The sequence below is a fragment of the Strigops habroptila genome, chromosome 11 (assembly GCF_004027225.2).
Source record: "Strigops habroptila isolate Jane chromosome 11, bStrHab1.2.pri, whole genome shotgun sequence".
Lineage (NCBI taxonomy): Eukaryota > Metazoa > Chordata > Aves > Psittaciformes > Psittacidae > Strigops > Strigops habroptila.
In genome coordinates this window covers 9,771,580-9,783,797 of record NC_046360.1, presented here as the reverse complement: position 1 = coordinate 9,783,797, position 12,218 = coordinate 9,771,580, and the positions used below count along the sequence as shown (strand labels likewise).

The following is a 12,218-nucleotide window of genomic DNA, read 5'->3' as shown; positions in this document are numbered from 1 at the left end:
AATATAATGTTTAGATCAACTAAATTTAATTTACTAGGAAGTTGAATGTTACTTTGTTTAGCTATGGTTAATGAGGTGAATATCAATTTCCATTACACTTAAAACTGTATTTCCAAATAATCTAAATGGTAGGCTTCAAACTTAGTAACTTCCTTAGGAGTTCCATACAGCAAATACCATTAAAATGCTGCTCACAAAACGCAGAATTAGCAGGCTGACCCTTTAATATGAAGACAAAATTAGAAGTTTCACAAGAAGCCACAAAATGCCAGAGGATTTCACAGTTTGGGAAATGCAGATTAAAGGTTAATCCCAAACTCGCGTTTTTAAGCAGCTCCGTTGCTAGAGTTCTGCTACAGCTGATGAGTGACTCCTCAAAAGGATCTCTGATTTCTCCTCAACTCCGTAAATTCTTTACAAAACCACCACTGGAAGTATAACGCAAAGGTGTGAGCCTGCCACGCAAGGATCCTGAACAGTACATACCCTTCCAGAGAGTGGAAAGGCAGGAAGGAACAGGCACTGCCAGGCAGCAACCGCACTGACTGGTGCTAAAAGACTGAGAGGTCCTGGCACTCAAACAGCCCCGGGAAACTGTCAATCTGTTCTTTAGAACTGTAGCATAAGAGGGACACGTGCATGACACTGTATTTAGACAGGAATAATAAGCTGCAACTGCAGAACAAGCAACAGACTGGCAACTAGACCTACCAAAAGAATCTGGTGTTTGGAGTCTCTACCACAGGAAGTCATTAAAAACGTGCTAGACAAATATCCTTCAGGAATTGCCTAGGTTTACCAGATTTTGTTCTAGGACAGGAAGACAGATAACCCAATATCTTAGCGCCCCTTCTAGCCATAACTTTCTATCAGTCTACACAGGACAAAACATTAGCAAGCCTCTTCCCATCACAAGTTAGCCCTAGAGATGACACAGGCAAAGATCAGCAGAGCCTCTCATCAAGCCTGCCATTAGCCATGTTCTGTTTCTTTTCCACCTCAAGGACCTCCTCATTCAGACTACCAGTGCAAGAACCCTTCACATGCTTATTCTAAAATACAAAACCAACCTAAGCACCCACGTTAATCCCTGAAGGGCAGGAGCAGTGATGCCCCTGAGCTGCTTCCAGGTTCTGCTCCAGCCATGCATCAGGTATCAGAAGTTCAATTCGGGGTACGCAGGCTCTGCACGGTATGACACATGTAAGTGCAACAGGAAGTTTTGTTAATCACAAAAGAAGCTGTTTATATGCACCCCCTGGATTAAACGAGAGCTTATAAAAGTTGCAAGAGATCACCACGTACAAACCCAGGGACCCAGGCATTACTCAAAAAGGCGGTTACTACTCTTGCATTACAACTCAACATCAGAACCAGCCCTAATGAAACTAATTCCAGGGGACAGAATAATTCATTGAAGTCTTGGCTGGTTTTCTGACATGCACTGGGGAACTCTACATCATTCATATTAAGTACCTAAAAATCTTCTCTCTTCAAGCTAGCTGTGCCTTCCCCCCTAACTACTGAGAAAGCAGCAGCACTTCCACAGCTGCCTCCTCCCGCTACAGAGAGAGGCTGCAGCAGTCCTCCATCACTTCTGCCATTCTGGCCTGATCTTCCTCTACTCCCAAACCTACTGCAGGGACATAGAAGTCACTTGTTTGCAAACCCCACATTCCCCTTCTGGTTCGTTACTTCTCAGAACCAGAGCAATGCATGCAAACAGCTATCTTCCACCTACCAAACCCTTTCTCCTTTACTCTGTAGCCACTGCTAATAGCAAATCCACTTGTACCTGAAAAATTTTGCCCTATAATTAACATCAGGAATTACCAGTCTTAAAGTATCAGATCTGCTAATAAGGTCTGATACCTTCTGCCTTGCCTCTCTACTACAGTGACAGCAGCAGGCAGAAAGCCTTTTGAAATCCATTGGGCATGCTTTGCAGCTCGTAACAGCAGCAAACAGCAGAGCACAGAACACCAGGAAAAGAGCACGCTAACAGACAACAGTAGAAGAAAAACCCCACCTAAACCCAGTAGATTAAGTAGTAAGGGGATGAGGGGGAACATAAGACTGGAAGACAGGACAGCCCTACTTGTAGCAGGACTGAGGAGATGTGATAAAAACCGTTCTGTCTGCCCCTGGCACCTAGAAGCCCTCACTTGGGAATTCAGCTAAATACAAAGAGAGGGACTGTAGTTAGCAACAACATGGAACCAAGTAAATATTACTCAGCATAGGTCTCACTAAAGTAGAGACAGTGAACAAAAACTAAAATAAGAGCTTCTGCTTGCCTACCAACAAACTCTTTAGAGCAGAAGAATGCTGGGCCCAGGTCACATTTTGACTGCTACGTTTGCATCTCCAACTGAATTAACTGATACAATTCAACTAGCCAAAACCAGACACATTAGGTCACAGCACACTACTGGATCACCTTGAAACGACGTGACTGCGGGTTTGTTTAGACTTCTACTCCAGGAGCTCTCCCTTGCATTCAAGACCTACAACTTTTGACTAAGTGACAAGAAAGACTTAGTAATTTAAACACACTTGTCAATGGTATTGTGTCAAGATAGCAACACAGTGCAAATGTAAATGCCAGTTGCGTACCAGCAAGCACCAAAGCATATGAGAAGTTCAAACTTTAAGCTAAAATTGTGGGTCTTTTTAATTACACCACTTGTACTGGCAAGTCTTTAAGCACTGCCGATTAGGTAAATTGTGCAAAATTCTTAAAAACAGAACTTGAGTAATAAAATTACTTCCTCTAGCTAGCTTTGAAGTGGAGAAAAAAAGCTGCAAGAACAAGAATCCAATTGGCTTTTAGCTGCTTGGCAAATGCTCTAATAAGAAAGCCCATGACCTACATTCACAAGGCGCTGTACTAAACCACTATTACAAAATCCAATATAAAGCCTGACCATGTTTAAGTGTTTTCCATTAGCAAGCAGCAGTGTCTTGTTAGAGAAATATGAAAACATGTTATTGTCTTGAGCAACGATGATCTTAATTAATCCTCTAAACACTCTTCTGAAACATGTCATCTTGATCATTCTAGACTGTTTTAAGTTCCCAATGCTACATAAAGACACCAGAACCTCTGCTTTTTGATTGTACATTAGATGTTAACAGAAGCAGGGACTTCTCAAACTGTGCTGCAGAACAGAATTCATAACAATTTACTTCTCTGATGTTCTTTCGACAACCAACAGGAATGCACTGGTGTTCAGAAACTCAGTCTAAATCTGAGCTAGCACCAGAACATTTTATTGTAACTCTGTTAACACACTGCTGAAATATTTCTTCACATCAAGACAGCAGCTCTCAGCCAGCTAGTCAGATAACCTGAAGCAGATGTTTTGAGTTGTCCCGGAAAAGACATTATTAAGCCAAACCCTACTGTGGTAAATACCCCCAAAAACAAGTGTCTGAACACCAGATATAATCAATTCAGTATGCATTTAAAGGAAATACTTAGTTCTTCACTGTACACTCATATAGTTGGAAAAGTACAACACATTCAGCATCGATTCACATTAGCAGCTTCCAAACACGAGTAACACAACTCAAGAAGAAATGCACTACTTTTAAAAAAAAAAAAAAAAACCAAACTCTTTCAACAATGCATTATAAAGCAGACAACTAGTCAAAACAAGCAGCTTATGGTCAAAACAGTTAGAAAAGGAAAGAAGAAACACTGGGACAAAAAAAATCTAAGCAGAGATTGTCAAAGGCACAAAATTACCATTAAATGTTCACAGGCTCAGAAAAATCTAACTGCCCACAATACCTTCAGGAACCCAAGCCTTCACAGCCAGGGCTGGTATCACAGTGTGTTGGATGTACCTGATGCTGCTAGCGATGGAAGTAGCATAAAACAGACTTGTGTAACAAGACGGAAAGAAATCAGGGGAAAAAAAAGAAAATTTTAGTTAATTTCTCTCTTAATTTACTAAACTCCATGTCCCCTTAAATGTAGAAAAAAAAAAATAGGTCCATGTAAAATCACTGCCTTTCAGATTGCCTGAAAAGATACTACAGTTGAGGAGGCTTAAAAGGAGGTTTTATTTATCTGAAGAGTACAGCAAGAACATGGATACAAAGCTAGTGTCAAATTAACATGGAAGTACAAAGAGGTGCCTGATTCGCTGGGACTGAATTGTGAAGGGACTACACATTCATCTCAGAGTACATAAAATCTCCCATCACTCTGCAGCACTCATTTGATAGCTCCGAGCACAGATTTAAGCTAAGCATGCTGCAGGCATCCTTTCTAAACCAGTAAGACAGTTGCTACAATACACAGGTTTAAAGAAGCAAAAAGAAAAACAAATATCACTACGAAAATAAATTCTAAATCCAAATACTATTTGTGAGGAAATCCATGTATCTCCCCCAAAAAGAGAAGGGAGACTTCTTCACCATTGATTAAAATTATAACTTTGGTTCTGTACATCCTCTGTTCTTGCATGAACCAGATTTTCCCTATCTGCCCTCTTTGTTTCAGGATCAACCCACACATTATTTAATCCAGTAAATGGGTGATCTATTTGAGAGAGTAGATTTAAGATATTAAATGAAGCAAGCTAAAAAGCAAAGGATATTGGCAAAAAGATGTGAAGCCACCCTGAAGGGATGGGATCTCTCCTGAAGAGAAAGGGAGAAGCATCACCATGGACAGCTCAATCACCACAGTCATCCGGAGCCTCCAAGTAAACAGGGTGGGCAAGAGTATTCCAAATGGAATTCAGAAATCCCTCTTACAGCAAGGAATTCCAGCTGCAACACTACATCCAGTTGGACTACTTCACATTAGGTTCAAGAATACATATGGTTTGAGCAAAACTCAAGGAACGCATATGGACTTGCCATAGAGGAATCCCAACGCTATGGGTTTCAAAGCCAGCGGTGCATAACCTAAGCAGATGAGGGTTCAAGTTTGTTCACACGGAAGATGCTTCTGCCACTGTGGCCACAGTGGCCACAGCACCACAAATCTCCAAAGCAGGTACAACAGAGCACCAGTGAAAACATCCACTTGCCCCAAAGAAGCAAACCTCAGTGAAAAACTTGTCTTCGTCCATCAAGCATCAGCTGCTGACAGAGATGTGCTATCAAACTGGAGCGATTCATGTTCTGACACAAAAGGAAAAAGTCATCTTCTAATTTCTAGAAGGCTACAATGCTCAACACCACCAGAGTTCAGGATCAAACCTACCCTCCTGTTAAAGTACACAAACAGCTACGAATCTCTGCTGAGCCTCTTCAACCAGCAATTCAGCTGTCTGTAGCGCTTGGTGCCAGCTATCAAGGAAGTCGCTTGAAATCAGTTTTACATAGTATCTTCTCCCCCATAAAGCCTCTAGCTGTAATAATACTAGGTTAGCAACTCTGCTTTTTTTTTTTTGGCTACTTTAGAGCATATCATAAGCCCTGTATATACACTGCACTGCCAAAAAAACAAGCTAAAACAAAACAAGGCACACACAGAGCAGTTTCAACATCTAAGTTAGTTATTTCAATAAGACTGCCTACACTGACCCAATTGTGTTTCAGCTGTACTGGGATCTTGCTTAAACGCAGTTCACTAATACTGTTACGTTTTATTAGTCTGGGTCATAAAGGCTATTTTGAAGAGAAAGAACAAGGGGATTTCAAAGTACACCATTGTTCTTTCTCTCCTGTTTATAAAGGAGTGAGTATCATCCAGGAGCAGTCGCGTGGTGTGATGGGAGGATGGTTTCCAAACCTGCAAAGCCACTCCAGGCAGCCTCACGCTTTGGCTATTGATGCTCTTTGGCAAGAACAGCCCGAGTTACGTGAGGGCTCTGCCAAGCTCCAAGTGAGTTCAACACCCAAGAAGCCCCAACTGAGCGATGTACTTAGAAAGAGTGTAATTCTCAGCCAGCAAACACCAACCATTTCTCCAAAGTTAACCATCTGAACATTCTAAAGCACCGTGCCTAGCAACTACCACACAAACTTCACAGCTGAATTGTTTCCCTAAAAGAAGCAAAAACACAACTAGGAAGATGACATACAACTGAGATGCAATAGGGTTGTTTTCTCTTTCTGGCATGACCAAATGGCACTTTGAAAGCAAGGTTTTGTTCTGTTGGCACCCGAGGCCCACAACATAAAAACGGGTAAGTAAAAATCAGCCGAAAACTTCATCATGCAGCCACATTTCCACTGCTGATTACTTGTAGTGTTATTTAGCTTTTACCAAAGCTTTCAAAGTTTAAAATGAGTTTTTTGACCCTAACTCGCATCCCTCCAAGTCCCAGCCAGCCAGCACAGGGACCGACGCTTCCCCCATGACTCAGCCAGGTCCACATCTCTTTTTAAACCATAACGAAGCAGCAGACACCGACCCCGGAGTCCGGGGCCGGCTCTGAGCCACGGCGACCCCAGCGCTGGGCTCCTCCCGGCGCCCTGAACCCTGCGGGAAGCGGACGGCACCAGCGCTGCCCTCCCGGGGGCACCGCTCGCCGGACACTGACCCGCGGCCTCCCTCGCCCGCCCCGGGGGAGCCCCGCTGCCCCCCGCCCGGCTCCAGCTCCGGGCCCGGGCCCCGCCCGCGGGCTGAGCAAGGAGGACTGGCATTCCCCCGCCGCCCCTACCTGGCCGCAGCGGCTCGGTGATGCTCAGCACCAGGAGGAAGAGGAGGAGGAAGGTGCCGCTGTCCGCCTTGGGCACCATTTATCCTCCGTTCATCCTCTCCCGGCGCAGCGCCACAAACCCGCGGGGAGGGACGCGAGGAGCGGCGGGAGGAGCGGTGGGAGGAGGGGCCGCCGCCGCCGGGCCCGCGGGGGGGGGGCTCCCCTCCGCACCGAGCTCTTCCCCTCCGCCGTCCGCCGCCGCCCCCGGGCGGGAGCCAGCGGCCCTGGCTGCGGCGGCGGCTGCGGCGGCGGCTGCGGCGGGAGCAGCGCGGGGTCGGGCGGCGCCACGCTGCGGGCCGCTCGCCTGGCTCCGGCGACGCACAAGATGGCGGCCGCACCTCCCCGCCGCCTGCCCCCCGCGCCGCCACGCCCCCCCTCCCCACCGCGCGCCGCACGGCCAATCGGGGAGAGGGGGCGGGGCCGATAGCCCGGATCTGCACAAGCCCCGCCCACCTACGGGGCCGAGCGGCTCCGCGGATGGGACGGTCCGTTCCCCGCGGGCTCAGCCCCGAGGCACTCCGCCGGACCCCTGTGTCCCCGGGGCGGCCATTGCCAGGCGCCGCCACCCCCGGGATGGCCTGCGCCGGTCCCCTCCGCCCCTCGGGGACAGCCTTTCCCTGTCCCCAGCTGGGGTGGCCTTTCCTGCGCATGTCATAGAATCATAGATCCAATGTCTTGGGTTGGAAAGGACCTTAAGAATCAACCAGGTTGGAAAAGACCTTTAAGATCATGAAGTCCAATCATTACCTCAGGACTGCCACGACCAACTCTGAACCATATCACTGAGATTATCTAGTGCCAATCCTGCAGGGGTGACCCCAACGAGCAGCACCTAACACTTGGACATCCCCACACCAGAGCTGGAGCCAAATGGTGTTTCCATACCTGCTGGAAACGCTGTGTTCCAGGTTCACAAGCCAGAGAGGAAACACGTGAAGAAAACTAATTGTGCGGCTCAGATCATTGTCAATGGCTCTGCGAATGACAGGTGCCTTCAGGAATTTGACCCTGGGTGTTGCTGCACGATGGGTGGTGGCTGTCCCTATGGGGAGCCCAGCCTGGGGAGGATGCACTGGCCCCAGTGCCATAGCTCTCCTGGTGCTGGGGGTCTGCCCACGTGGTGTTTGGGGTCAGAAGGCAGTTTTACCTCCAACACCCACTTCCCAAACTGAGCAAGATTTTCCTCTGACACCTGGAAGTGAAGCAGTGGTGTCCGGGCAGCACCAGACATGGTCTTGGCCAGGGCAGCCGACCCCCAGTGGCTGCTGGAATGGGCACTTTCCGCTGCAGGGAATTCCAGCTTTTCAGTAAAACCCAATCCCGAGTCAATGCCAAAGCCTGGGAAGCTGCCTGGGAAGTTTTTATATATATTTTTTATGTTTACAACAAACGTTTTCCACTTTTATGCTTCAATGTTTGGACCATTTTGGCCCAATATCCCACACTCCCTGTTTCCCTGTTAATACCAATTACTCACTATATCCAGTGGCAAACCTCCCTCAGGGGTATTCCCAATGGATGTACGGATACTTCTACTCTCACATTGCTTCTGCTTCCCCTCCAGGCCAGGCACCAGCTGCTGATCTGCAGGCAGGGAGGCAGGGCTTCAGCGGGTTTTCTTGGGCACTCGCTGCCTCTGGCCCCACAGGAGCTGTGGCCGAGCCCAGGTCAGCAGCATCAGGGAGATGCTTTTTCCACACCTAAACGTGAAGTTTAACGTGGCAGTGGAAATTAGTGCCAGACAAGAGCTGGGAGGTTGCTGGGGTAGCAGCGAGCGTGTGCTATGGCTCCTTCCCCTGGAGCTGTGAGCTGTGCAGGGCCCCAGGAGGGCTGCATGGCTGGGAACGTGTGCTTGGGGACCTGCAGGAGTGCATCACAAGCAGCTGGGGGCTGCCTGAAGATTTAGGCCAAAACACATTTTGCCAGCTCTCATGTGCTGCCAGACACTGTCATGACCCGAGTGTCTGTAGGGAGCTGAAGCATGACAGCATCCTCCAGCATGAAGCACAACCATCCAATGCCCAGCTCTGTTCCTCCCAGGGGATACAGTGGAGGGAGGCGGCTCTCAGCCTGGCTTTCCACAGCCCAGCCACACATGCCAGCCCCAGACTGATCCGACATAACTCCTTATCCACCCCAAGCCCATGACAACCAAGGCCTGTGAGTTACATCATACATGACAATGTATAAATAAATGCCCTACAATTCATCAGAACAGGGCATAGGCTGCTTGTCCCTGGCTTTTGCCCCAAGAAAGGCAGATCTCCTTTCCCCACACCACAGCACTGCACCAGCTCTGAACAGAGGCGGCTCTGGAGCACACATGTGCCAGGTAAGCACCACAACCCACACAGCACCCTTGAGCAAACAGGCAGTAATCAGCCCAGCCATGCACAGCACAAAGGTGAAGGGTAAGAGGCACCCATTTCCCCAGGCTGTGCTGAGCCGAGCACTGCAGTGCTGGTGGACACCAACATTAGGGGATTACCAATGCCCTGGCCAGGCTGTGGGAAGGTGCAAGGTGGAGCTGCCCTGTGCAGCCACATCGGCCCCAAGCCCCCAGCCAGATCACGGGGGCAGCCAGATGCTCCAAGGACAAGGACAGAGCATGCCAGTAGAACACACCGAGCCTCTGCCCAGGGTGTGCAGGAGCTGGCACATCCCAGGCATTGCCAGTTTCATACTGGGAATGAGCATTTCTCTAACCAGTGAGCGCAGATCACCTGTGCCTATAAAGCAGTGGAGATAAGCTGCCGTGCCCAGCAGGAGCAGAGGGAAAGGGCTCACGGGGAGGGCGGCCAAACCCTCTCTCGCCCTGGCCCGACTCTGAGCTGGGGCTTGCAATAACCAGCAGCAAGCTGGGATCGAGGCAACAAATGCAAATATGAGGAAGTAGGAATTGCTCTGTCTCCCACTTTCCTGAGTGAGGGGATCCATTTCCTTTTTTTTTGGGGGGGGGGGCAGGGGCATTCAGGGAAGTAGCCCAGTCCCCAAAACCAACAGAGTAACTCCAACCACAGCTTCCCTTCTGAGCTAAATAATCAGAGAAGTAAGGTTCTTTCCAACCCTAACCATTCTATAATTCTAAGTAGAGAGCAGCTCAGAGCCCCAGCCCTTACTGGAACCTGGTTTTGGGTGGTAGAAAGCTGCGGGCCCTGTACAGCCCCTTGCACCACAGCAGGGGTGGCTGCCTCTGCCCCATGGAAACGCTCTTGGTCCTGAAGATGAAGTGCACAGGGAAGCAGCCTGGGGCTCGGTGCCTTTGGGACATCCTGTTGCAGACTCAGATCCCTGCCACAAGACACGGCTCATGTGGGCTGCAGGGGATCAGGAACATGAGCTGGAGAGCAGCTTCCTGCCCCACGGCAGTGCCCCACCACTCCGCTGACCACCCCCAGCCTGGCTCTTTGCTCAAAGCATGGTGTGGGGTGACCGTGATAGGAGCTCTCAGCTACTTGCCTCACCAAACCCTGGGTTGCTGCTTATCTTCTGTTCATCATTTTCTTACCTGTGCCCCACAAAGAAAAGAGCAGCAGTTGCGTCTGGTGTAATCGGTGTTTTGTTTCATTGAGGTAAGCTGTGGGTGCTATTCTGGCTGAGGGAGGAAGCGTGCTTGGGCCTTGTACGTAGGAAAACACAGATATACAGGAAGAGCAAAAGGAAAATAACCCTCTGAAAAATGAGAGGAAAAAAGAAAAATCACAAGTCATGAAGAATCAAGATGGTTTTTGGCCTTGTAAAGGCACATCATCTGCTAGTGCTACAGCAGTGAAAATATCAGGCAACAAAGAGTTTACTGATTCCCTAATTACAGATAGCAGGAGCTGAACTGCAGCAGGAAGCGGAGACCAGACGCTACAGCAGGCGTTACAGGAATAGGCAATCTGAAGAGCACTACATCCCCTTCAAGAGATCCAGTTTTATAGCATTTCACTGAAAATAAATTACATTCCAAGCAAACACGTGGAGGCCCTTCAGTCTGGCAGAACAGAGACTGAGATTTTAGTAGGGCTGTCTGGGTTAATTCACTTGAGGGTGAACACAAAACCAGCACCAGCCCACAGGATATTTAAAGCAATCTGCTCAGAAGCATTAATTGCACAACATGCAACTAATCATTCACAGATACCACATTCCCCTCTCTGTTATTCCAGCTATGTCTTGGCATAAGCATGACCAGGTTCAAATGCTGTGGAAGATGCATGCCCCATCCCACTCCTGACCCATATGTACACCCCATCCACAGTCCTCAAACACTACCCAGCCTTTACATGCATCCCATGTCCAGAAGAGAGAGCTCCCACATCCAGGGAAGGGATAGGAATCATTGAACAAGATGGTTGAGATCAGGCACTGGGCTTGAGACATACACACCGATTACAGCCTGCTTCCATACATTCAGTTTCTGTGTTCCCATGCTTGCTCTTCTCTAATCCCTCCTTTTCTCTAACCCTCATCTTTTCCCAAAATAACCCTCCTCTAATTACTGTTTCCCCTTGGGCTCAGTCTTGTTACATCTACAGCAGAATTTGGTGTTTCTGATACCTCTCACTGGGTCACCTCCACACCCCGGTGGTCCCTGTGCTCCTCCTCAGTCATCTGTGAAGCTGAAACATTCCCCTGGGTGCTCTCTGTAGCAGTACCTACTATATCCAGCCATCTCTCATGTCACATCTACTCCATTCTCCTGCTCTGTTCGGTGTCTCAAACTGCAGGCCAGGCCCTGACTATCTGCCTGTGTGCCAACAGGGAGGTCCTACATTTAACGGAGATCAGCAGAATGTGTGATCATTATGAAATAAAGAATTAGTTTTTTAAATAAGAAATTCATTGTTATTTAGCCAGTTCAGTCCTTAAAGAACATCTCTGAAAGCATGGAAACACTAGTAAATGAGTTCCCTTTACATTCACAAATACCTGAGAGTAATTTTTTTGCTTAAAGAAAAAAGCTTGGCCTTCAATTATTTCTGACTGAAAAGCAAAAATTGCTAATTCCTTGCAATGCCATGTTGAGCAATTGATTTTTACAAGGTGCACTATAAAAATCGAGTCCCTTAGTAGGGTTTTTCACAGTCAGGGGCATTTCTGAAAGTGGCAGTGGAACCATGCAGGAAGAACCTCTCCACCAAGAAAACACGGCATCAAACACTCCAGACCTTATAGAAGGCTGCAGGCACTGCTCAAAGAGCTGCAGAGGATTTTCCATGGAAGTTTCCTCAGTAAAACAGCACCTGATTATAGCAAGCGCCAAGACTTCCAAGTGTTACACAGGCTGCCCTGTGCTCAGGCGTGGTGCAGTAAGTGTACACATCTGGCTACGCCGGCTTCCTGCTAAAAGGTACTCAGTGTTTCTCTAGGGTGGATCACACCGCTCAGCTCTGAATGCAAGCTATGTATGGTTAAAACTGCTCTTTTTTTTTTTTTTTGGCTAATTATAATAATTACCCAGAAGTTTCAAAGAATGGGAGAAAAAACCCCAAAAAAACCCCAGTGTGGCTGTCAGAAGTGCCACTTCTGTTCTTCAGAATGACATTGTCACCCATGCTGGTG

The 12,218-nt window shown here is 48.1% G+C and overlaps 1 protein-coding gene and 1 long non-coding RNA gene across 10 annotated transcripts in view; both read right to left on the bottom strand.

Annotated features, from left to right (window-relative positions):
• The window catches only part of DGCR2 (DiGeorge syndrome critical region gene 2), a 49,183-nt gene extending 42,144 nt beyond the window's left edge, over window positions 1-7,039 (bottom strand). For 2 of the 9 annotated variants that reach the window (XM_030500439.1, XM_030500440.1), the window contains exon 1: window positions 6,630-6,917. In XM_030500439.1, the coding sequence (XP_030356299.1) occupies window positions 6,630-6,708 (79 nt within the window). In that variant the 5' untranslated portion in view covers window positions 6,709-6,917. Of the gene's footprint in view, window positions 1-6,629 lie in introns of all 9 variants that reach the window. The other 7 variants (XM_030500441.1, XM_030500449.1, XM_030500432.1 and 4 more) reach the window with 5 other exon arrangements.
• A 2,599-nt stretch (window positions 7,040-9,638) lies between these two features.
• LOC115614118 lies at window positions 9,639-12,038 on the bottom strand. The gene is made up of 2 exons (XR_003993633.1): window positions 11,214-12,038; window positions 9,639-10,287 (listed from the first exon to the last, which is right to left on the bottom strand). It is a non-coding gene; the product is annotated as an uncharacterized LOC115614118 (long non-coding RNA).
• Window positions 12,039-12,218: the final 180 nt, after the last annotated feature.